Below are 24,838 nucleotides of genomic sequence, written 5' to 3' on the forward strand. Positions count from 1 at the left end.
CGGCAAAGCAATCCACTACCCACTAGAGCTAGTCCTCTGGTCTTGCTAAGTGCTACTGAAAGCAGTGCTGTTGACCTGAAAACTACTTTGCTTCCCTGCACACATTTTTTTCAACCATTTCTCAATTTGAAAGAGAATATTTTGATTCTTACAGCATTCTACAAAGCACAGACAGTATACTCTCAAAAAGAGCATTTATATTTCCTAGTGAAAAGTATTTTCTGAACTGAATTCTAAATTTACCTTGTTAGTCAACAGCTAAACTTCCAAATTTCTTTTCATCTGTTAAAACTATGGTTTTACACTGCAAGCCCGTCCCCCCCACGTCAAGTTTGAGAACAGAGTGATTAACACCCACCTAAACAAATGAGATGTTACATATGAATGTAGCCAGCAATCACCAGGTCTCATGGAAATGTTGCTTCATATCATGCTATTTAAAAACCAAAAGCTTTTAATATTTAAGAATAGAAATAACATTAAAATGGATAGTTTCAGAATATCAACATACAATAAAAAAAAAAAGTGCACAAGCCGTCCACCGCTTCCTTGTCTAAAGAGTAGTTATCCAGCTGTAGTCGACTTTTCTGAATCTTCTCAGTTCTTTTTCTTCAGATTTTGACAACTGATGCATAATGTCTTCTCCCAAGTCTGGGTTGTTTGTGTCTTGAACCTTTTCAGTAAAATCAGTTTCTTCATCAGAATCATCACTTTGTTTTTCATCTTCCATATCTACGTCCTCAGGAAGTTCTTCAACACTTTAACGACAGAGATGTGAACAGTGTTACTAAAGAATGTACTTCAAAATAACAACTGTTTGATGAATGACGCCACTCTTTAGGGAAATACAAAACATCTCAAGTCTCTTTCTGACATTAGTTTTAATGTGTCTGGCTTGGTATCTTATTCTTTAGCTACATGTGAAAGCAGAGATAAAGGGAACCACAGTGTCAGCATACAGTAATTGTAATAGCTTATGAAACAATAAGGACTTAAGTTAATGTGTTGATATAGGTCAACGCAAACACACTGTTTCTGAACGTGGCCTAGTTGAACGTATTCTGAGAACTGGCTTACCTCTCAGTCTCCTGAGACAGCAGCAATGAATTCACAAACATCGAGCAAAGGAAAGAGGCGGAAGGCAGCACATGAGCTGGAGTGTGAAGCAGCTATAATGAAAACAGAAAAGCCACATTTAATTTAAAAAGATTAAAATCCAAAAAAAAAAAAAAGATTAAAAGCCAAAAGCAGAACAAAAAGGTGTTCCCCAGAAGAAAACCAATCAGAGAGAAACCTAATCCTGTCTTCCTACAGTACGTAAGTAACCCCAGAGGCCAGGTGGGTCCCAGGGAACGAGAAAAGCTGTTTACGCTACTTAGTTTGGACGCTATGTGACCGCTCAAGGCGAATGCTGGTACAGCCTGGCTGGATCACTCGGCGGTGCCGGCTTCTGTTCCGCGCTGTCTGCCCCGCACTCACGCACCTCACTGATTGCAGGGATGTTCTCTGCTGACGGCAGTTGTATCAGTTCACTCTCCAAAGTGTCATTCGACTTCTCCTCCTGCCGCTGCCTGTGTTTTCCCAATATGAAGTAGAACGGTGTCGTCGGAAGACTTTCTTCTGTTAGTAGCTATCAGGGAGTAAGACAAGATGAGATGAACTCATTTCATACCAAGTCAGAGTCCTACAATGCCCCGGATTTAAAGACTTTACTCTCGAGTTTTACAAATGTTCAAGAACTGGTAACAATCTAACTACTGGCCTATTTAGCTGGGGGCACTGCAGGTGTGCGGCTTCACGGTTCCTGAGCCACTTTTTCATTCACAGGGAGACACCTTGGATTTGGAGGTAGCACACTCAAGACATTATGCTTTTCACCCCCGTCGTCTAGGAACTGGGCCACCTGCCAGGCTGCTGAATGAGTTCTCCAAAGTAACCAACTCTCTCTTTGTAGGGTGGCAGTGCAGAAACCTACCTGTTTGCTAGTGGGTGTGAGCTTCTCTTCTGGAGGCTTTGTACTGAGTGTCAATAAACTCTGAAAAGAAAATGATTGGTTAATGATGTAAAAGATAAATTGCAGTGTGCGAGTAAAAATGAAGTGAAACAATGAGAGTATAACAAGTTTTCATCTTGAATTATGTATCTCCCTTGAGATTTAAACTTAAAAGGCCAAAACTAGGCTGGACAGAAAGACCATATTTAATTCTTATTTTATTGTTAATATAATAATTGTTAATTCTTAACAATAAAATATTCAACCTGTGGCCAAATTCAATCCACTATTTTCTTTACAGTAAATCAAGGGATGAAGAGAAAAAAAGAAAGAAACTACCCCCTCCCAAAATGATAAATATTTCAGTTGTCTTGTTTTTCTGCTGTCATGAGTTAAGACAACTAAAAAGAGCCCTAGAGGTGCTGATAATGTAACTACTACTAGTACTTCTATTCTGAGCACATTAGATGATGATTTTTTTGGGGATATAATCCTTTAACAAAATCATTCTACTGTTAAGAGTTTCAAATGTTCAAACAACTGAAATTGCCTATGTCAAGCGGTCCTACCCCCCAACCCCCTTAGTGAGAGGCGACTACCTGGGACGTTGTTAAGAAGTAAAGCTGGGATCTATTCAGCCACTGATAAGCTTCTGAGGTGAAGGATTCGGGAACATCTCGTGGAACAAACACACCCCACTGGACTTCCTCTCTGGAGATGTTCCTTTGAATATACAGTGGCCTTGGTTCACTAGGTTTAAATACAAACACTGGAGGGACAAAACAAAGGTTCAAGTTTCAGAACAGCAGGTCACACTAATCCTGGGACTTGCCCCGCTGGGTAAATAGTGCAGGTCGTGAGCTGAGGCTACGGTTCAGTAAGTATCAATCGAGTGTCTATCACATACCACGCAGGCTTGACATGAGGGCCACAAGCAGGGAAAAGGGGCTCCAGATGCCACAGCCTACTACAAAGATAGGAGGTACCCCAATCATGGAGATAACTGGGCTTATATACTAGAGATGCATGTGGACTGCGCCTCAAGAATGTAGACGAGTACAATTTCTTAGAAAAATTGAGAATGTTAACTGCTGCCCTGCTTCACTGCTTGCGAGCTGCCCTCTGCAGGCGGGGACTGGGGGCTCACACCTGAGTCCTTGCAGTGGTAACAGTGCATTCAGCGGGGTGCGCCCCTGCCCAGGCCCCCTTTTCTCTGGGATCTGGAAGGTGAAGAAAGGTCGGCTTGTTGAAACACGAGCGATGATGTACTGGATCTCGCCCAGAGCTCAGCATGAATGCACAAAACGCATGACGAGCAGGGCACCGCTTCACGGAAAATGACTTCACGTGAGCCCCTGCACTGAAGGCAAGATAGATTCATGTTGACGATAGTGATTTAAAAAAAAAAAAAATTAGGGCTGAGGAGATTCTGCAGTGACAATGTAGCACACAGCATGCCCATGGCCATGGGAGTCCCAGGCTTGCACCCTGGGACAGCCGCATGCCAGAGCTGAGCAGAGCTCGGGTATCTCATGAAAATCAATATTCAACCCTAAAAAAAAAAAAAAAACAAACCACAAAAGCAGAAACACTGCCATTTCCAACAATGTTTTTGTCTCTGGGAAATTATGCTACACAGCCAGTTAAGAGAAAGACAAATACCACATCTTACATGTGGAATATAAAACACATAGAGGGGGTCGGGCAGTGGTGCAGTGGTCTCAGCGCACATGACGCGGAGCACAAGGACAGGAGCAAAGACCCCGGTTCGAGCCCCAGCTCCCAACCTGCGGGGGGGGGGGGTGTGTGTGTCACTTCACAAGCGGTGAAGCAGGTCTGCAGGTGTCTGTCTTTCTCTTCCCCCCTGTCTTCCGCTCTCTGTCCTATCCAACAACAATGATAGCAATGACAACAATCACAACAATGATAAAACAACAGGGGCAAGAAAAGGGGGAAAAATGGCCTCCAGGAGCAGTGGATTCGTGGTGCAGGCACTGAGCCCCAGCAATAACCCTGCAGGCAAAATAAATAACACGTACACATTCAATAAAGAAGCAAGACAAAATTCCCAACACTGAAGAGAGAGAGAGAGAGAGAACGTTTAAAAAATCTTTTTAAACTGTGGAGTAAGAGAAACTGGGGAAGACAAGAGCGGCAACAACAAAGTCTTGCAGTACTCACAGTCTGAGCCCCCTGGAGACTGAGAAATCACAGCAACATTTTCTGAGTTAGGATCAGGTTCCATGACTGTAATGTTTAATTTTGTACTCCACTCCACTAGGGAAAAAACAAACACACAAACCAACACCACTTTCAGGAAGAGATTCAGCAGTAGTCCTTTCCCAGGAGGTGGTGGCTTTTCATTGTTGTCGCTTTGACACCCCCCCCCCCCAAGTGACACATGGAACTTCTCCGAGGAGTCCGCACTCCTGAGGAGCAGGAAGCAGAGGGAAAACAGGCAGCTTTTTCATTTACTAGGAAACAGTTATTATTTCAGTCCAAATGCCAGCTGGTGCCTTTCTGCTGCTGGTAAATGGGCAGACATTACCAAGTCATTGTGGAGACCTCTTGGTATTTGTTATTTATTACGAAGCAACTGTCCTGCCTTCCAGCAGACTAGCCGGAGTAAGAAGGACTACGCCAGCATCTGCTAGGAGGGCTGCCAGGGACCCTGTGCTTTCACCTGTATTGTGAAATAAGCAGAAAGACTGCTTAAATCGTAGTAAGGAGGAGACTGAAAATCATATACACTTAAGACAGTGGGAAAAGGTGAGGAGGAGAAGTGAGATCAACTTACTAGTAATCAGGCAGTTTATAAACAAGTCAAGGCTATTCCATTACCATTATTTCTGACTTTTGTGGCATAAAACATGGAAAAGCAGTGGCGTGTCCTCTAGCCTGAGACATGGAGCGATCATGCAGAAGCCCTCCAATGCCCAAGTTCAGTGGTTTCCATGGATAGCAGAAAAAATATCTTACGTGCACAACTGAGTAGATTCCAACAGCAAAGAATACCGTTTTCAATAGCACCAAGAAGATACTTTGAACAGGTCAGTCTTCCAAAGCAAAGGTGCCTATATTAAAACCAAAAAGGAAGTTAACAATTTTAGGGGATAAAAAATTAGTTTCAAAGATCTTCAGACTTCATGCACAGTTTTTTTTTTAATTTTTAATATTTATTTTCCCTTTGTTGCCCTTGTTGTTTTCTCATTGTTGTTGTGGTTATTATTGTTGTTATTATTGATGTCGTCATTGTTAGGACAGAGAGACATGGAGAGAGGAGGGGAAGACAGAGGAGGGGGGAGAAAGACAGACACCTGCAGACCTGCTTCACCGCCTGTGAGACGACCCTTCTGCAGATGGGGAGCCGGGGAATCGAATCAGGATCCCTGTGCCGGTCCTTGTGCTTTGCACCACGTGCGCTTAACCCGCTGCGCTACCGCCCTACTCCCCATGTACGATGTTTTATGCAATGTAGATTTCTGATTCGTGTTTATTTTTATCCATAATTATTCTATAGATAAAAGGGGAGGTTAGGAGTACAAAAGGAAAGACTTATTTCATTATTCTGTATTTTTAGTAAAACAAGTTTGATGATCAACTCTTTCATAAGCTGTGTAGCATATCGTTTACATACAGAGAAAATGTGTTTGAAATATACAAACTCATTCAACAAAACCACCTACGAAAGGCCATTTGAGGAGAAAAAGTAGTATAAATCCTGAAGAAAACTTTACAAAGTAAATTCAGAATCAGATACGGCAGGAATTAGAAATAACTGTTATTAGCTGCCAACTATTTTGTCCACAAATGTCCATTTGTCTAAAGCTACTGTCAGGATTTTTCCTTGCCTACTGAGCAACAATGAAGTTTTGCATGCAGGTTTTAGTGGGTGTGCAGCATGTAGGCCTGGTCTAGATCCACGAGGCCTTCGGAGTTCTATCATCATGCAACGCAGACGGAGAAATACATCTGCAGTCCAAGAACGAGTTTTCCGATTTCAGAAATGGATCAACACTGGACATGACCCACATACCTACAATGTTAAGAGTCCCAGTTCGGTTAGCTGCTAACCCCACTGGCACTGTCTGTCTTCGGAGGAAACACAGGTCACTGCTAGAACGATTCACAGACTCCTCATGATTTACCTACCTGATTTCTCCAGCTCGTTCACAAAAGGTGCACTTGAGTTCCCATGTTTCTGAATCCCAGATCGTAACTATCTCCTCAAAGCTAACTGCTAGTAAGGAGTCATCTTCAGAGAAACAACAGTTAGTAGCTTGGTATTTGTGATAACTACCAACAAAGTCACAGGTCCAACCAACAGCATTCTCTGTGGAAATATAGACCACAAAACTCAGGGACCATATAAATCTAGATCACAAGTTGCAAGTGACACACACACTCATTCACTCACTCATTCGCCCTTCCAAACATCTAGCTAGTAAAAGTGTAGACAGCCTGACTGCTTGAAATGTCTGCATCTTCCTAAAGATCTTGACTCTTCCTAGTGGAACAGTGAAGGGATTGACTGTAAAAGTCTGTTTCTTATATCCTAAAGGTGAACAATCAACACATTGTTACCAAAAGTGTTATTCAAAAAGTAGATTAAAATGATATACATCTGTGGAGGGCAGGGGACCTATTATAGCGGGTATGCAAACCGACTCTCAAGTCTGAGGCTTTGGGGGTCCAGCGCCACCATAGGCTAGAGCTGAGAGGTACTCTGGTTAAAACAAACAAGCAAAACCCCATAAACATTCAAATAAAAATTATATACTCACACATTTGGAAATGCGATAAAAAAATGTAATCTCTTAAATTTTTTTAAAAAAATTGGGCGATAGCCTTGAAAATTAAACAAGGCAGATGTTTCCCTCTCGGAGAGGTTACAATTCAAGAAAAAAGGGGGGAAAGCTACCAACTCTTAAAATTGCATTTTAAACACATGATACTTAATGAACATACTGTATATGTCCGAGTCATCCGTCAGCACCCAGACTTTGAATCTCCCATCTTTACTAGCTGTAACCAAGGTGGGGGTTTCAGGCTTTTCCGCGTTGCAGAAGCAGAGAGCTGTGATGTGGTCTTCATGTGGCATGCTGACCTTCGTGTTTAGAACAAACCTGGTAGAGAGGAAAGTAACCGGTCCTTACAGCAGGGCTTTATGGCTTTAGACTGCCGTGCGCACAGGGATCTCTGACATGCTGTACACTTTACACTGGTATGCTTAAGAATGGGCAGCGGATACATTCCCACCTAGAATGCCCAGTAACTGACTGCTTTGGCTAATGGTCACACGGTGCAGAGTTCTAACACTATTTCTGTCCTTGTATAACTCACAGAATAAGAGGATCACGTCTAGATTAACTTGTACAAAATAAATAGAAGGTTCATCCAAAAATGGTACTTGAAAATCTACTTACTGATCTCTGTGGGAAGATCACTCATTATCTACTTTTGAAAACAAGCACAAACTAGCCCCCACTTGATAGCAGGACCTGCCTGCACTAGCTTCTGGCAGCAAGCCAGCACTGCGTGTGTCAGAGCAATACTGTTGTGGTTCTCAACCCCCATGCCATTAGGCATCTTAAAAAAGAAAAGGACCATCCAGTCGAAATCACCGGATAAATATTTAACATTTAGTACTACTCCAACTGACTTGGAAGGCTTGTTTTTTGTTTAACTGGGCACTGCTGTGAATGGAAGGTGACCATGTGCTCCTCCTGCAGTCTTCTCTGGGTCTTCACCACTATGAGCTGATTGTTGTTCACGCAGAGGCAGAGGCAGAAGCAGAGAGAGAGAGAGACACCATAGCACCAACACTTTTAATTTGTTGGGTGCTGAGCTCAAACCTGGGTTGTGCTCATGACAAAGCAGAGAGCTAATCTGACAGGTCAGGTCATGTTCTTCTTCCTTTTTTATAGTATTTATTTATTTAGATAGGATAGAGAGAGACTGAGAGGCGGCAGGGGGAGATAGAGACATCTGCATAACTGGTTCACCGCTTGTGAAACTTTCTCTTGTAGCTGGAGACCAGGGGCTTGAACCGGAGTCCTTTAGCATGGTAATGAGCAATCGGCCAGGTGTGCCACCATCTGATCCCCCTCATTGGGTTCTTAAAACAAAAAAATCCCAAACAAAGAGGCAAAATAGTATTGTGATTAAAAAAAAAAAAAATCCCCAAGAGGGAAGTCTACAGAGCAGCACGACAGACCTCTGGGTACGGAAATCAGTGCCAGAGGCTGTGGAAGCACTGCGCCCAGCTCTTGGCCTATACAAGAACTGGGTTAATGGCCATTATAATCGTGGCATAAAGAAGCTAGTACTTCCAGAAGTTGAGGTGGAGTCTGCCAGAGAGGTGATACAATAGCCAAGGTACTGGACTCTGAAGCTTGAGGTCCTGGGTTCAATCCCCAGTACTGCATACGCCAGAGGGATGCTCTCGTTTTCTTTTCTCTCGTTAACACATAAATTAAGTCTTACTTTAAAAAAAGTTGGTGGTGGGAGTGGTATGCAGGAGGGACAAGAAACTGTACTGTGTGACAATAAGCATCTTATAAATCTTATAAATCATTCTTTCCTTAAAACAAGACCAAAGAAAGCAGTATTTTCTTATTTGAGCACAAAGTACTGGTGCCACACTACTCTGCAGCTCCTATTTAAGGCCTCATCAGAGGAGCTTCCACCTTCACTTCTCAAAAACCCAAGAGCTTCAACAACGAACGTCTCAACCACCGAGGACTGAAGCCACAGACTGACAGTCGGCCACTTCCTGTGGTCGTCCCGCAGCTTCCTGTGTGCCATTACCCTTGTGTTTTCTTATTGTACATCCACAGCTTCATCTGCAACTCCAGGTCCGTTTCCCTTTCTTGCCGTTGCTCCACGGTCGCGAGCCAGCTGCCGTAGCAGCCAAACGCAGCCTTGGTCAGCTCGATCTGGGTCAGGCCGTGATCGCTGATGTACTCCTGCTGTATGATATCTAACTGGTAAAAATAAGACGTGTTATTTACGCGTGTGTCACGTGACTAGAACAAGCGTAACACGCTTGAGGAACGGCACTTGACCACACCACTTTTAGAATCTGCAGAACGCATTTCTGATCAAGGGGAAAATGAGCGAACTGTTAGCAGGCTCTCTAGTGCTCCTGGATGTTGCAGGGGACTGTGGCACGAGAGAACATCTAGCTCACAGTAACGCTTTTTCCTGTTTCTAAGAACAAATGTACATATATAACTTCTGAACTAGATCCCACAGCCCTAGAAATGGACAGACCAAACACAGCACCTGTAATTTTTAAGTGAACCACTTTAATCCAGTCTTTTATTTCTAGTTGTTTCTTTGATCACATTTATTCATCTATTTATTAAACATGTATCCAGCGCCTACTATCTCCGGGTGTGGGGACAGAACTGTACAACGGTGCCTCCTTTCTTTTAGAGATTTAAAGAGACTGGAGAGAAACGGAACATCTTAGAGCTGTTATGCACGAGGTTTATAAAGTGTATTGTGAAGGACAAAAAGAAATGCAAGCCTGGCCGCATCTATCTGGACCGAGAAAATTTAGCTTGACGTCATATGCTCGATTCTTTCTCCTGTGTGACTTAAGGTCACAATGTACGATAGCTGAACAGAGTAAGAGTCCGCTGGCTTACATGCAGCCTTCATCTGTGACCGCAGCCTCATTAGATTAACCATGCTGTAGACAAGTAGACTACGTAAGAACAGATACCAACAACTAACCATATTGACCTTGTACAAGTTACCCAAATGAGTTAATTGAACTCAGTGGTATTGCAAAGGACTTCTTGTAAGTTTCAAGTTAATGGACTGAAATCTTACATTGTATAATTGCTTATCACTCTGGAGAGAATAAAACTGCAAGTGGCCAGGCTTTCCATTTAAAACCAAAGCTTTGGTTCTTGGGTCAACCATCAAACCAGTGAAGATACTTCTATCTGCAAAATAAACACCAAATAATACATGAAATCAGACAAATATTCATTTTAAAAAAGGTACAAGATTCTAAACCAACTGGAATCTGTAATACCTTTCACAAGGCCTTGAATTACTGCAGATGCTTCAAGGTTGCGGTGAATGACTATTATCTCTGTGGATAAAAATAAATAAATGTTTAAATAGGTCAGAATTCCAAAATTAAAAAAAAAGTCACCTGAATTTACATTATCCTGAAATATATCCAAAAAATAGAACACTGAAGTTTAATTTAACTGCTACAGGAAAGTCAGGAATATATCTTGCAATTTGGCAAAAAAAAAAAAAAAAAAGAGGGGGTTCCTGCAGTTTTCAAAGTTGTATCTTTCATGCCTCAGAATGATCTGTCAACTGTTAACTCGTAAGTGTCTAGACCCGAAATTTACTTTGAAATGAATCGTCCCACTAAAGGGCTGCTTAGTCATGGTTTTGTTTGTTTAAGGATGCAGTCGTCTCTGGAGAAATGACAGTGACTTCCTTTCACTCAGAATCCCCAAGCGTCCTGCGCCGAGTTCATGGTGATATGAAAGGAGAATCTCACATCACGACTCTCGGATACACCATCGTGGGTGTTCAAAATCATTGCTCTGCTTCTCATTATTTCACGAAAAGCTTTCTGAAAACACAAATGGCATAAGAATAACCAAATACAGCTAGCCCCATGCTGTCATTCAAAAACTCTGCAAGTACTGGACTTTGGTGCTATCTAGGGGGAGGAAAAGGTGGAGAAAACAGAAGAAATGAAGGGGGAAGAAGGGGCCAGGTGGCGGTGCGGCCGGCTAAGCGCACACACTACAGATGTGAGCACAGGATTGGTCTGGCCACCGTCAGACCAAGGGGAGGGCCTGGGTGGTGGTGCACAAGGACCTGGGTTCAAATTCCTGGTCCCCCCTGCAGGGGGAAGATTCACGAGTGGTAAAGAAGTGTTGCGAGTGTCCCTCTGTTTCTCTCCTTATCTGTCTCTATCCAATAATAACTAAAATCGAATATTTTCTGACATGAAGGGAAAATGCTCACTCAGCCCAACGCTATTCTCCCTTAGTTCTAGGTTCCTTATTTTCCATTTTCCTACCGATTCCAGCTAATTTATGGCATTATACAAGTCACATTTCCTCATAGTCAACAATTCCCACTTACTGTTATCGGAGTGAGAAGTGCAGAACAAATCCCCTGCTGGGGACACCGAGATGTGCTCAATGGTCGCTCCCAGACGAGGGAGGAACTCCTTGTTCTTCTCCATGGCGTCCCGCCACTCTACAAGGACAGACTCACGGCCTCCACTCAGCAGACTGGTACCTAGTCACCCAGCCGAAGAAAAGTGAAGGTGGTGTTCTCGGCAGGGGGAGGATACGGAATCTCTCCCCTTGCGGTCAGCGTTCTCCTCACCTGATGTCGACTGCTAGTTCCCAGGCCACGACTGCGTTCCGACTGTCCTCTCCGTGCCGTAGGCTACACCTCACCCCCTTACGCCACTCACTGCACCTCCTGACCCTAAGCACAGGCAGGCTGAAGATGCTTCCTACTTTTTGAGGCCCCAGCGAATTAAATCCCAAGAACTGTAAATCACACTGCACGGCAGCATCTAAAACGCGTGCTGGCGGTCTCCATAGCGACCTCGTGGAAGAGACGCCACTTTCCAGACACACACAAGCACCTACACTGCCCTCGCCCCTTGCGCGACCAGCGAGAATCTGTACGGCGTGACAGAATGGTACTCCCCACTCCTGCCGAAAACCATTCCGTTTTCAAGGAGGTCTAACTTCACTCACGGTAGTCACACACAAACAGCTAAAGACAACAAAGGTATGAACTAACTTAAAAAAGCGCATTCATTGAGCAATCTAACAATTACAAACTTTTTAATTAGACCTCGGTCCAAACACCACTTATAAACCATGCGACCTTATGTAAGTTGGTTCTCAATTATGAATTCTACTTATCTCCTCTGTAAAATGGGAAGGCTATTAACTATAGGGTCAAGGATTCTGGGGGGTCATGGATGTCGAGCATTAAGTATATTGATCCCTGATAAACTACAGGCACTCGCCCGAACAAGGGCCCATCACTGTGTCAGGCATACACTGAGAAGGCCACACAGTTTAAATAAGCCTTGAATGCCAGTAGCAGAAAGTCTATACACTGAGAAGGCCACACAGTTTAATAAGCCTTGAATGCCAGTAGCAGAAAGTCTATACACTGAGAAGGCCACACAGTTTAAATAAGCCTTGAATGCCAGTAGCAGAAAGTCTATACACTGAGAAGGCCACACAGTTTAATAAGCCTTTAATGCCAGTAGCAGAAAGTCTATAATCAGGTGCACTTTGCTGTTCTCAAAGATTTTAAAATCTGAAGTATGATACTGCGTTCAGCAAAGATGTTGACACACCAGTGTCCCAGATTCCTCTGGCCATGAAATCCAAACTCTTCATTCAAACTACAGAGTGACTGAAAACACCCTGCAGGGGTTGGGCGGTAGCGGAGCGGGTTAAGGCACATGGTGCAAAGCGTAAGGACCCGTGTCCCCGGCTCCCCACCTGCTCTATTTCTCTCCCCCTCTCTCCATTTCTCTCTGTCCTACCCAACAAGAATGAAAGCAATAACAACAATAATGATAAACAACAAGGGTGACAAAGGTGGAAAAAATGGCCTCCAGGAGCAGTGGATCGTAGGGCAGGCACTGAGCCCCAGCGATCACCCTGGAGGGGGGGAACAAGCCTGCACGCTGCCTGAGTGTTGGTTTTATTATTGAACTCGCACATACCTGTGACTGAGAACGCCAGATCCATCACCACATCGTGATGCCAGTGCAAGGTTGTGTATGTGTACTTCTTATCTTCGTGAAAGTCTCTCCTATTGAAAGAGAGGATGGAGAACGTTATCCAAGAAGGGTCTGCTGAGTATCTCGCAGATCTGGGGAACTGGGTATGCAAGTTCATGAAACTAAGAGAGTACCCAACTGTCAAATGCAAAGAGACCCAGACACATTATTAGAAAACTATCAAAGAAAAATGTAAAAGAAGACAGTCACCACTGTCACTTTACACTTCAAGAGTGTGGACAAAATGCAGCTTAAGCCCAAGGGCAGAAACCCTCCAGTACTCAGTAGTGAGTCTGAGTAACGTAGAATAGAGCTGGAAGCACAGAGCAGTGAGAGGGATGATGCCAGCAAAAATCAACTTGTATTCCAGCAGTGAGTTTCTAGCGCCGTTTCCATCTCTGGACCCAGCAGACCGACCCACGTATTACTATATCTGTATCTCCATGGTCACCAGGCCCTCTACGAGTTAACTGACCAAAGACGAATTTTGCCATCCTTGTGACCAGTGGCTATGCATTCTTCCTTTGGGTGACATGCCACACATGTGAAATCGTTCTTAGAATGCTTCTTATTTTTTGATGACGACAAGGTAAACCTAGAAGACAAAAAGAAAAACGAAACAAAACCTGTTGTGATGATGGTCTGTGGCCAAGAAAGTCAGTTCCACTCATATCAAGGCAAACTCAAGCGCTAAGGCGTCACTACACAGCAGTGTAAAATCAAGAACTTGTGACGGACAAATTTGTTTTGTAAATATTGATGTAAAACATAAATTGCACGTGACTGACACTCTACCATAATGACTTATTCACGAGGGTCACTAATAGTAGGAACAGAAGAAAACACTGTTTTTAGTCTCTCTTTTTTTTCTGGCCATATTTGTTCAAATTTCTTGCTGAAGTTAAGTCTTTGCAAGAGTCACTGGACAAGTCTATCAAGTTATCCCCGAGGCAACTGGTCAGTGTGTTTACAAATGTCAGGATCTTATATGGCAAAGAAAAACAGATCTTAACGTTTGATGAGTAAAGGAAAAGATGGCACTGAACTCCCCGTGCTTCTCTGGTACTAAGCCCGTGCCTCGCATCCTGGACCTAGCCCCCATTTTGAATGCGCCCGTCTTGAGATGGTGAGCTTCTTGAGGTGTGTTCACAGGTTCTCAGTGACTCACCCGAACCCAGGCGCACAAAAGCTTTCTGCTCTTCCCAATGCAGAAGCACACACAATGATGATGAAGATTACCCAGGAAATCTTTACAAGCCACATCTAAGTCTGACGCCGTGTGTGCGTACCAGTCTCTGGCTGTACGTGGGTTGTGGATGAACACCATCTCCTTAGTATTTTGTGACTAGTGATTTCCTTCACCCTACTCACTAGGATTTAGACGACACAGTACTTTTACTGTTTGTAAAGCCTATTAATCTGTTTAAACAGCTCTAGATCACATGTAGGAGGAGAATATCAAACCATAAAACTCTTGAGTAAAGTCGTCAGAACGGAGTTCATACCTTGATGTTGCTTTCTTTTTGAAAAAATAGACGGACAAGAAAAAGTCGCGCACTGCAGCAACATACTCCCCCTGGTGTTTCAAAGAGAAAATAACATCAGCATGCAGGAAGAGGAAACATTCCTCACAGATGTAAACATGGCAACAGGTTTGGGCTACAGACTGAAGGCACACCAGTATAAAACTACCATCTTTTGGCTAAAGATAAGAAAATCCGACTTTTAAGATGAGGCTCAGAGGGAAAGCTCACTGGGTAGGGCCCAAGCCTTGCAAGAGACACGACCCAGCCTTGAGCCCTGGCACCACACATCCCGGACACTGCACAGCAGAGGCTCCAGGCTTGTGGGGTCTCTCTGTGAATGAAGACGCGGCCCCCGGTGATGAAATAATGCACATGCCCGGCTCCAGCTCCACAGAAACGTAGACACCCCCCCCCCCCATTTTAAATCCTGAAACTAGACTTAGCACTTTACTGGCTTAACTTGCCCACGAAGCCATCATTATATACGAGATAAAATGCAGTGTCTGACACGAATATATCCAATTGGCTAACTTCTTTGTCTACTCTAGTATGTGAAAGAGAACGTTGTTTGATCTTTCTGGATCTGTTCTCGCCAGCTGAACACCACCTATTGGGCTGTTGGGAAAGCCGTGGTGTATCTCTTCTTTTTTCTTTATCTTTTTAAATTATTGGCTAGAACTAGAGAGAAACGGGCTGAGGGGGTAAAGAAGGAAAGAGACAGAGAGACATCTGCAGCCCTGCTTCACCACTTGTGAAGCTTTGCCCCCTGCAGGTGGGGATCAGGGGCTCGAACCTGGGTCCTTGTGCATTGTAACATGTGCGCTCAACCAGGTGCGCCACCGCCTGGCCCCCCAAATTGCTTTCTATTGACATCTAATGAGAGACAGTGAGCAAGAGAGAGAGAGCTAGATACAGCACGAGAGTTTCCCCCAGTTCCATGGCACTTCCATGTGGTGCCAGGGCTTGAACTGTGGGCACGGCAAGACATAGGTCCTAACCAGTGAATTGTCCCTCCAGCCCCAATGCTATTTCTGCTAACATTTAGGTACATATTCGTGCTGCAATGATTAAGAAAAAGAAATGATAGGAAATGCTATTTGTAGCTCTTTTCTGGGGGGCTAATAGGTTGGGGTACAGCTGCTGACACACGGGTAGTTCCTCACCCCTGTGACAGGTGTCTGCAAACACCTCGCCCCAACTCAGGCCCTTTCCTTCCAGGACCCCAAAGCCGGCTCCCCCCGAGCCCCTCCCTCACAGGCCTTTGTGTTTTCCCTTCTGCCCTCATTGCCTTACTCGATGGCCTCGCTCACAGGGCAACGTTCTTTACTAGATGGCCTTGCTCACAGGGGAAACGTTCCTTACTAGATGGCCTCGCTCACAGGGAAACGTTCTTTACTAGATGGCCTCGCTCACAGGGAAACGTTCTTTACTAGATGGCCTCGCTCACAGGGCAGCGTTCTTTACTAGATGGCCTCGCTCACAGGGGAAACGTTCTTTACTAGATGGCCTCGCTCACAGGGGAAACGTTCCTTACTAGATGGCCTCGTTCACAGGGGAAACGTTCTTTACTAGATGGCCTCGCTCACAGGGCAACGTTCTTTACTAGATGGCCTCGCTCACAGGGGAAACGTTCCTTACTAGATGGCCTCGCTCACAGGGCAACGTTCTTTACTAGATGGCCTCGCTCACAGGGCAACGTTCCTTACTAGATGGCCTCGTTCACAGGGGAAACGTTCTTTACTAGATGGCCTCGCTCACAGGGCAACGTTCTTTACTAGATGGCCTCGCTCACAGGGAAACGTTCCTTACTAGATGGCCTCGCTCACAGGGCAAACGTTCTTTACTAGATGGCCTCGCTCACAGGGCAAACGTTCTTTACTAGATGGCCTCACTCACAGGGGAAACGTTCCTTACTAGATGGCCTCGCTCACAGGGCAACGTTCTTTACTAGATGGCCTCGCTCACAGGGGAAACGTTCCTTACTAGATGGCCTCGCTCACAGGGCAAACGTTCTTTACTAGATGGCCTCGCTCACAGGGCAACGTTCTTTACTAGATGGCCTCGCTCACAGGGGAAACGTTCCTTACTAGATGGCCTCGCTCACAGGGAAACGTTCTTTACTAGATGGCCTCGCTCACAGGGAAACGTTCCTTACTAGATGGCCTCGCTCACAGGGAAACGTTCCTTACTAGATGGCCTCGCTCACAGGGAAACGTTCCTTACTAGATGGCCTCGCTCACAGGGAAACGTTCCTTACTAGATGGCCTCGCTCACAGGGAAACGTTCCTTACTAGATGGCCTCGCTCACAGGGAAACGTTCCTTACTAGATGGCCTCGCTCACAGGGAAACGTTCTTTACTAGATGGCCTCGCTCACAGGGAAACGTTCCTTACTAGATGGCCTCGCTCACAGGGAAACGTTCTTTTAAATATGAAAAGAAGAGAAAATTTAGAATGCAATTCCTCAAGTATTACTGTTGGTGATAACTTAATTTCATTACGATTTTCTATAATTTCCCAATTTTTTTTATAATGGCAAATAATTTCAGACATGGAAGCTTGATTTTCTTCTTCCTCTTCTTTTTTTTTTTTTTTGGATAGGGCAGAGAAATCAAGAGGAGGGAAAGACAGACGGTGAGAAACAGACAAGACACCTGCAGGCCTGCTTCACTGCTTGTGAAGCAACGCCCCTACAGGTGGGGAGCCGGGGGCTCAAACCGGGATCCTTACGCCGGTCCCTGCGCTTTGTACTATGTGTGCTTAACCCTCTGTGCAGCATGCCAAGGCTATATTTTCTAATGCCACATACCCTGGAAATGAAAGGATCTGAGTAACTTAAAAGGGGACAGGGCAAGAAATACAGTACAAACACCAAAACGTTGTTATTTGGGTGGAAAAATTAAAAGGTTTTCTAACGGTAACATAGAATATTCCATTCAGAACGGCCCTAGCCTTAGTATATGAGACAGCGAAACTACACCTTGGTTTCTAATGAAAATATTGTAACTCAAGGTAAAATGAAATTACTATAGTATACAATGCTCAGAGGCTATCTTTGGGAAAAGGATTATGTTGGCCAAAAAAAAAAAAGAGAGAGAGAGAGAGAGAAACAACAGAGTTAATTTTACCTCATATCCAAAGGCAATGCACTTGGGTGACTGGTTTATGTAATCCAGCACAAAGGAGATCTCCTTAGCTTCTATTTCCTGACTTGATGATTTGGGCAGTTTCACTGAAACCAGCTGAAATACATCTAGCCCAAGAAAAAAGCTCTATTAATTTCTTTTTAATTTATGGCCACCAGGGTTATCACTAGGGTTCAGTGCCTACATGTCAAATCCACTGCTCCTGGTGGCTTCCCTCCCTTTCATTAAATAGATAGAAATTAAGAAGGAAGGGGGACAGAAAGAGGGAGAGAGAGACACCTGTAGCACTATTCACCGCTTGTGGATCTCCCCCACCAACTCCATTCCCTCTGGGTGGGGCTTAAGGAGAGCTCACAGTAATGCTTGAGAATGACAGAGTGAAAGAAACGTAAAAAGACACCTTTTCAACACACATGTGAAACAGCTTTTAATCTTGAGCTTCACAGCCTCTTCCTCCCCTCCCCCAGTGATACAGAAAGGATCATGTTCTATAAAACAAAATAATCATACCTTTTTTGTTACTTATTGTAACAAACACAGAATCCTCAGTTTGGGCAAGTGTAAAGAGGGCATGAAGTTTTTGCCCAACTATGTAAGTCTGAAATAAAAAGTAAAACACAACACATCATCCACAGTCTGTCCCCGTCCCAATGCCTGTACACATCAGGACTTGGCTTCTATTGAAAGCGGGGAGGTACAAACATCCAGGTTTTAAATAAATTATGGGAATGTGCTATGCTGCATAACTACTTAATTTGGCTGACAGCACACCTAAAAGCTGTTCTAGTTATTCTGATTTGTTGGGACAAACTGAGAGGGAGGGGTAGGCAGAGAGGGAGAGAGAAGGAGAGAAACGGGCTTTACTGCTTCACCACTTTTCAAGCTGCCCCTCTGCAGGTGGGAAATGAGGCTTGAACCCAGGTATGGTCCTTGTGTATGACCTAAAGCGACTGGACCCAGCTGTCTTGTTTGTAGGGGAATCAAGACAGTGTCAGGAAAAGGAAGACTACAGGAACGCGTCACCTGCCCTCCGAGCAGGACTGAGGGAAACTCTTCAGTGCTCACGCTCAGAGTTGGGAGCAGGCCTAGAGGGCTGGGTTGGGGCAGAGTAGCTCCCAAACATGACCCAAGTTCATAAAAGCCACCAGCTGTTGACCCCGTCAGTCTGACCCAGGGCCCGTGTCTAGTCACACTGAGCACAGGAGCCTGTGTGACCTCTGAGTCCGTCAGTCTGAGCGCGCAGTCCATGGTCACAGCTGGGAACCTTCTAGGCTGTGTATAAAACTGAACTGAAGCCAGACACACACACACACACACACACACACACACACACACACACACGGTCTGGTCCGGTCTGGTCTTCAGCACACAGGCAGAGCCCCTCACCTCCCCTTGACTGGTGTCTAGGAGACACACCAGGACCCCACTGTCTCACAGACTCACACAGTGACAGCTGGTGCAAAAGGCCTGTATTCAATCCCATTCTCATCGTGTATCTAAGTAGCTTTTTTGCCTCCAGGGTTATTGCCGGGGCTCGGTGCCTGCACCACGAAGCCACTGGAGGCCATTTTCCCCTCTTTGTTGCCCTTGTTGTGGTTATCATTATTGTTGTTGCTGTCGTTGGACAGGACAGAGAGAAATGGAGAGAGGAGGGGAGACAGAGAGGGGGAGAGAAAGACAGACACCTGCAGACCTGCTTCACCGCCTGTGAAGCGACTCCCCTGCAGGTGGGGAGCCGGGGGCTCGAACCGGGATCCTTATGCCGGTCCTTGCGCCGTGCGGGCGCTTAACCTGCTGTGCTACTGCCGGACTCCCCTAAGTAGCTTCTTTATGCACTAACTCTCACTAGGGGGTTTTGTTCTGAATCCGCAATTCAGCTGAACTGACAGGGAGAACAGCTGTGCTTTAGCTTTAACCTCCATTTCTTTAACTGTTGATGCTAAGCATCTCCCTAGCCACTGGCTACTTATTCTGAGAATTATATATCCTTGCTAGTGATAACTTCCTTCCACGGGATTATCCGTTTGGGGGCATTTTTTTATATAGTAAAAAAAAAAAAAATCAATACTTTGGGAAAATTTTCAGTTTTAGAGCCCATCTTCTTGTTAGAACCTTAGCTTTTTTTTTTTTTTTATGTCATCAAATCTATCTTCTTTTATGATATACAGCTTTAATGGCTTCTTTAGAAAGTTTTTCTGAAGATTTGACCCTACAGAAGGACATAAGATGTCTGGCATTTAACTATTACCACCCCTATTACCAGAATAAAATGGAAGCTCAGCCCACTCACCTTTATCAAAATGCCATCTACATAATCCCATACTTTAATCGTACCATCAAAGGAACAAGAATACAGCTAGAAGGATGACAAATAACACAGGGTTAAAAGAAATTGAAATCCATTAAGACAGCAAAGCTGATTACAGAAAGTATTTCTTGGCCATTAGTTCACTGTTACTTTTAGCTTTAAAAACTTCAGCTGTTTTTACTGTTTTTGCGATAGTCAATTTAACTGAAGCTTACAGTGTGGCGGGGTCTGGGCTCAAACCTGCGTTGTGTATATGACAAACTAGGAATCCTACCCAGTAACTTATTTTGTAGGACCAAGAAGCTCTTTCAAAGAGCATCTACCAGCAGCAACCCATGGAATAAATGGTTGGCAGGATACACTGTGGGCGGTATAATTCTAGGCTACAACTCCAATTTAAAAACTAAACAAACAAACAAACAAAAAACAGGAAAACAAAACACCTTAGTGGCTGAGTGGGTTCTCAAGCATGAGTTCTGAGTTCAACTCCAAACATCCCATGTGTCAGTGTGACACTCTGGTTCCTCTTGTTCCTCTCTCACTGACAATGACAACAAACCGTTAAAACAAGTAAGTAACTAAACCCGAGTTAGAAAAGTCAACATTAAGAGCTGAGGAAATGGCTCTGCTGGTAGAGCACTGAACTTTTATGCTCTGGGCTTGTGGTTTAAGCCCTGTCACAGCAGTCCTCTGGCTTCTCTTCTCTCTGCCTCATATGAGAACCTCTCACAGATAATACAGCAAATCTTTATTAAAAAAAAAAAAAAAATCAAGACTGCTGTTTCCTTAGTCATAGCCTGGAAACTTGCCAGCTAAAATCAATTCAAATGCTTGTGGCAGTAGAGGCCATGGTGACATCAGGACGGCAGTGTCCAAGTCTGACTGATTGGCTACCTGTAGGTGATTGTTGGGGTTCAGCTGGATTCCGGTCACCAGATTTCTGTGTCCTTGTAAGATGTGGACACATTCTTCTGTGGTTGTGCTATAAACTTTAACGAAGTCTCCAGAGACACAGAAGATATACCTGGAAAGAAAACAAAAAAGAAAAGAAATTTCACAAATGCTATAGGCGGTTTCGTTTTTTTTTTTTTTTTTAATTGAAGAAAAAAAATGCCAACACAAAACACAGGACTAAGGAGACAGCATATGGTTCTGCAAACGAATTTCCTGCTTGAGGCTCTGGGGTCCTAGATTCAGCCGCCAGCACCACTATAAGCCAGAGCTGAGCAATGTTCTGCTCAGTCCCCCTCTCTCTGATTAACGTAAAAGAAAACTTCAAAGAGATGTATAGCACGGCTTGCTCTTCAGCAAGTTTGAAGATTTGTATATCTAAAAGTTGAGGTGTTTGTCAACTATCAGAGCAGGAAAGTCGAGAATGAAGGTCAAAGTCTTCTCTGACTTGTCCTATGGACAGCGGCTCAATGGAATCACTGGCAAAAACAGCCACTGAGCCAAGCTGCAGACACAGCGCTACGGCTTCTGTTACAAGTCTTTTCTGTAGCCCAGCCAACAAAAGTATCCCGCCACACACAGCCTTTGACGCTCCGTCTGGAAACATCCGCTGAACAAGCACTTCGTTAGAGGTTCTCTTCAGCAACGAGCACAAAAGCCTCTATGACTATTCTATTTTTCTTTCTTATTTTTATTATCTTCATTTATCGGATCGAGACAGCCAGAAATTGAGAGGGGAGGGGGAGACAGAGAGGGAGAGACACAGAGACACCTGCAGCCCTGCTTTACCACTCGCAAAGCTTTCCCCCTGCAGGTGGGGACCGGGGGCTTGAGCCTGGGTCCTTGTGCACTGTGACATGTGCGCCCAACCAGGGGTGCCAACACCCAGACGCACTGTCCTATTTTTCTTTCGGACATGGAGACACGACACACGACCTTCGTGCAATGCGCTGGAGGCCAGGCTGGACCTGGGTCACATACAGGACACCACAGGCACACTATGCAGGTGCGCTCTCTAGACGGCTATTGAGAATTTTTTATTTACTGCTGTGGGGGGGGGGGGAGGGGAGATACATCTACGTAGGTATACACACACACACACACACGGAGACACACACACACGGAGAGAGACACACACACATGGAGGGAAACACACGGAGACACACAACGGAGAGAGACACACACGTAGACACACACACACACACACATGGACACACACACACGGAGGGAGACACACCAGAGCACTGCTCAGCTCTGACTCATGGTGGCGTTGGGGCTGAACCCGGGTCCAGGCGCGTATTTTTACGAAGTCGCACACCAGTGGGCTTGAACGCCGGCTTCCCTAGGGACTAAGCTGGGCGATGCCGGACGCCCCAGCATCTCTGCGCCCCGTCTCCTTCCGCAGGTCGTTCTCTCGCGGGCCATGAAGACGACACAGCGCTCGCAAGGGCGAGTTGACACGCTTTGCCGCTGTGTCTGTGGGATCGCGACGCCCCTCGGGACTAGGGACAGGAGGTCTGAAGAGCCACAACGCGTGTCACACGGGATTCGGCCGTTTTTGTTGATCACGCGGAGAAATTGCAAATGCGACCAAGCAAGAACCAGGATTTCGATACAGTTCAATTCCCTAGCACTGCATACACCCGAGTGACTCTCTGCTTTTCTCCCTCTCATCAGTCAATAAATATGAGAAAAACACAAAACAGAACAACAACACAAACCCAGGCATTTTCGCCTGAGAGCTGGTGCAGAGACGAGCGAGTGCCGGACCTGAGATCGCCCTGGTTTCCTCCCCGGCACCTTAGGTGCTAGAGTGACGATGCCCGCTGGTCTCTCTTTCCCCTGTGCCAATAAGTCTTTATTAAGGCAGACACACACCACCACCACCACCACCACCACCACCACCACACACACACACACACACACACACACACACACACACACACACACACACACACACACACACACACACACACACACACACACACACACACACACACACACACACACACACACACACACACACACACACACACACACACACACACACACACACACACACACACACACACACACACACACACACACACACCCTGGACTGTAGCGCGTAACCCAAACCAGTCCTCAGTGCCAGACCAAGCTGCAGAAACTGTCAACTAGCAAAGACGCCGGGCACCGGGCCGAGTGCCAATCGGGAGTCCCCACCAGAAAGCCGCCTTGCTTTCTGCAACGCCCTCGGCCGCCACATGCGTTCACCCCGCCGTCCCCAGAGTTTTCCAGGGATCTGAAAACCTCTCACAACCTGTCGGCAGCTTCCGAAGATGCCGACACCACCGCAAAGACGACGGCCGGGCCGCTGGGCACCGACCACCCGGACGGGGATGGCGGTGTCTCCTCTTTCCAGGGCCCCCATGGGCCGGATTCCTGAACATCCCGCCATCCGGCGTGAGGCGACTGAGAAAGAGACCAGGACCCCCAGGGGACAAGTCGGTGTCCGGCTGCGCTGAAGCTCATCGACTCCCAGGGTCACCGACCAGACAGAGGAGCGCCCCAAATGCGGGGCTCCAGACAGAGGAGCGCCCCAAGGTGCGGGGCTCCAGACAGAGGAGCGCCCCAAGGTGCGGGGCTCCAGACAGAGGAGCGCCCCAAGGTGCGGGGCTCCAGACAGAGGAGCGCCCCAAGGTGCGGGGCTCCAGACAGAGAAGCGCCCCAAGGTGCGGGGCTCCAGACAGAGGAGCGCCCCAAATGCGGGGCTCCAGACAGAGAAGCGCCCCAAGGTGCGGGGCTCTAGACAGAGAAGCGCCCCAAATGCGGGGCTCCAGACAGAGAAACGCCCCAAGGTGCGGGGCTCCAGACAGAGGAGCGCCCCAAGGTGCGGGGCTCCAGACAGAGAAACGCCCCAAGGTGCGGGGCTCCAGACAGAGAAGCGCCCCAAATGCGGGGCTCCAGACAGAGGAGCGCCCCAAATGCGGGGCTCCAGACAGAGGAGCGCCCCAAGGTGCGGGGCTCCAGACAGAGAAACGCCCCAAGGTGCGGGGCTCCAGACAGAGAAACGCCCCAAGGTGCGGGGCTCCAGACAGAGGAGCGCCCCAAGGTGCGGGGCTCCAGACAGAGAAGCGCCCCAAATGCGGGGCTCCAGACAGAGGAGCGCCCCAAATGCGGGGCTCCAGACAGAGGAGCGCCCCAAGGTGCGGGGCTCCAGACAGAGGAGCGCCCCAAGGTGCGGGGCTCCAGACAGAGGAGCGCCCCAAGGTGCGGGGCTCCAGACAGAGGAGCGCCCCAAGGTGCGGGGCTCCAGACAGAGGAGCGCCCCAAGGTGCGGGGCTCCAGACAGAGGAGCGCCCCAAATGCGGGGCTCCAGACAGAGAAGCGCCCCAAGGTGCGGGGCTCCAGACAGAGAAACGCCCCAAGGTGCGGGGCTCCAGACAGAGGAGCGCCCCAAGGTGCGGGGCTCCAAAGGGCGAGTGAACACCCCAAGGTGCGGGGGCTCCGAGCGGCGACGCCTCCCGCGGGACCCCAGGCAGCGACGCTCCCCAGCCCCTGGGTGCGCGGCCTCCGAGGGGCTCCCCGCCCCGCTCCCGCAGGGAGTCTCGACCCGCCCGGACGCGCCTGCCGGCTCCTCCTCCCCGTCCCCGGGTCGCGCGGCCGCCCCATACTTAGAGTCGGCAGAGAACACCGCTCTCCGGAAGTTCAGCTCGCTGCCGCCACAGCGAACCACGCGGAGACTCGCCTCCACCATCTTCGCGCAGACGCAGGAAGCGGCCGCCGCGCGCTCCGCCCCCGACTTCCTCCCCCGGCGCACGTCGCGCGCGCTGGCCCCACGCCGGGCTGCTCTAGGCTTCACACTCTATGGTAACACCCGGCGCCTGGGCCGCCATCTTTTGTGTGGGCAACATCCAACTAAGTCAGGCGTGAAAAAAGATAAAGGCACACAGAGACAGAGAGACCATTAACTTTACATTAGAGTCCACCACACTTCTTTTTGCTATAGGTAACGTTCTCTGCGGTATTATATATCGGACCCTACAGCTTCTGCCGCCTGCAGGGGAAGGCGGCCCACAGTGCATTAGGTGACGCGCTTCCGCCCGCTTTCAGCTCTACT

General features: G+C 46.8%; 1 protein-coding gene across 1 annotated transcript; it reads right to left on the reverse strand.

Annotated features, from left to right (window-relative positions):
- Nucleotides 1-431: 431 nt before the first annotated feature.
- WDR75 (WD repeat domain 75) lies at nt 432-24,524 on the reverse strand. The gene is made up of 21 exons (XM_007529004.3): nt 24,393-24,524; nt 20,680-20,809; nt 19,768-19,833; nt 17,988-18,075; nt 17,460-17,584; nt 14,312-14,382; nt 13,282-13,401; nt 12,750-12,838; nt 11,126-11,284; nt 10,044-10,103; nt 9,836-9,951; nt 8,804-8,979; nt 6,962-7,119; nt 6,146-6,326; nt 4,973-5,067; nt 4,175-4,270; nt 2,593-2,762; nt 1,976-2,035; nt 1,484-1,630; nt 1,078-1,169; nt 432-758 (listed from the first exon to the last, which is right to left on the reverse strand). The coding sequence occupies exons 1-21, from the start codon at nt 24,473-24,475 to the stop codon at nt 554-556; spliced, it is 2,487 nt and encodes an 828-aa protein (XP_007529066.1). The 5' UTR covers nt 24,476-24,524; the 3' UTR covers nt 432-553.
- Between the last annotated feature and the right edge of the window lie 314 nt (nt 24,525-24,838).

This window comes from Erinaceus europaeus, chromosome 18, assembly GCF_950295315.1.
Source record: "Erinaceus europaeus chromosome 18, mEriEur2.1, whole genome shotgun sequence".
Taxonomy (NCBI): Eukaryota; Metazoa; Chordata; class Mammalia; order Eulipotyphla; family Erinaceidae; genus Erinaceus; species Erinaceus europaeus.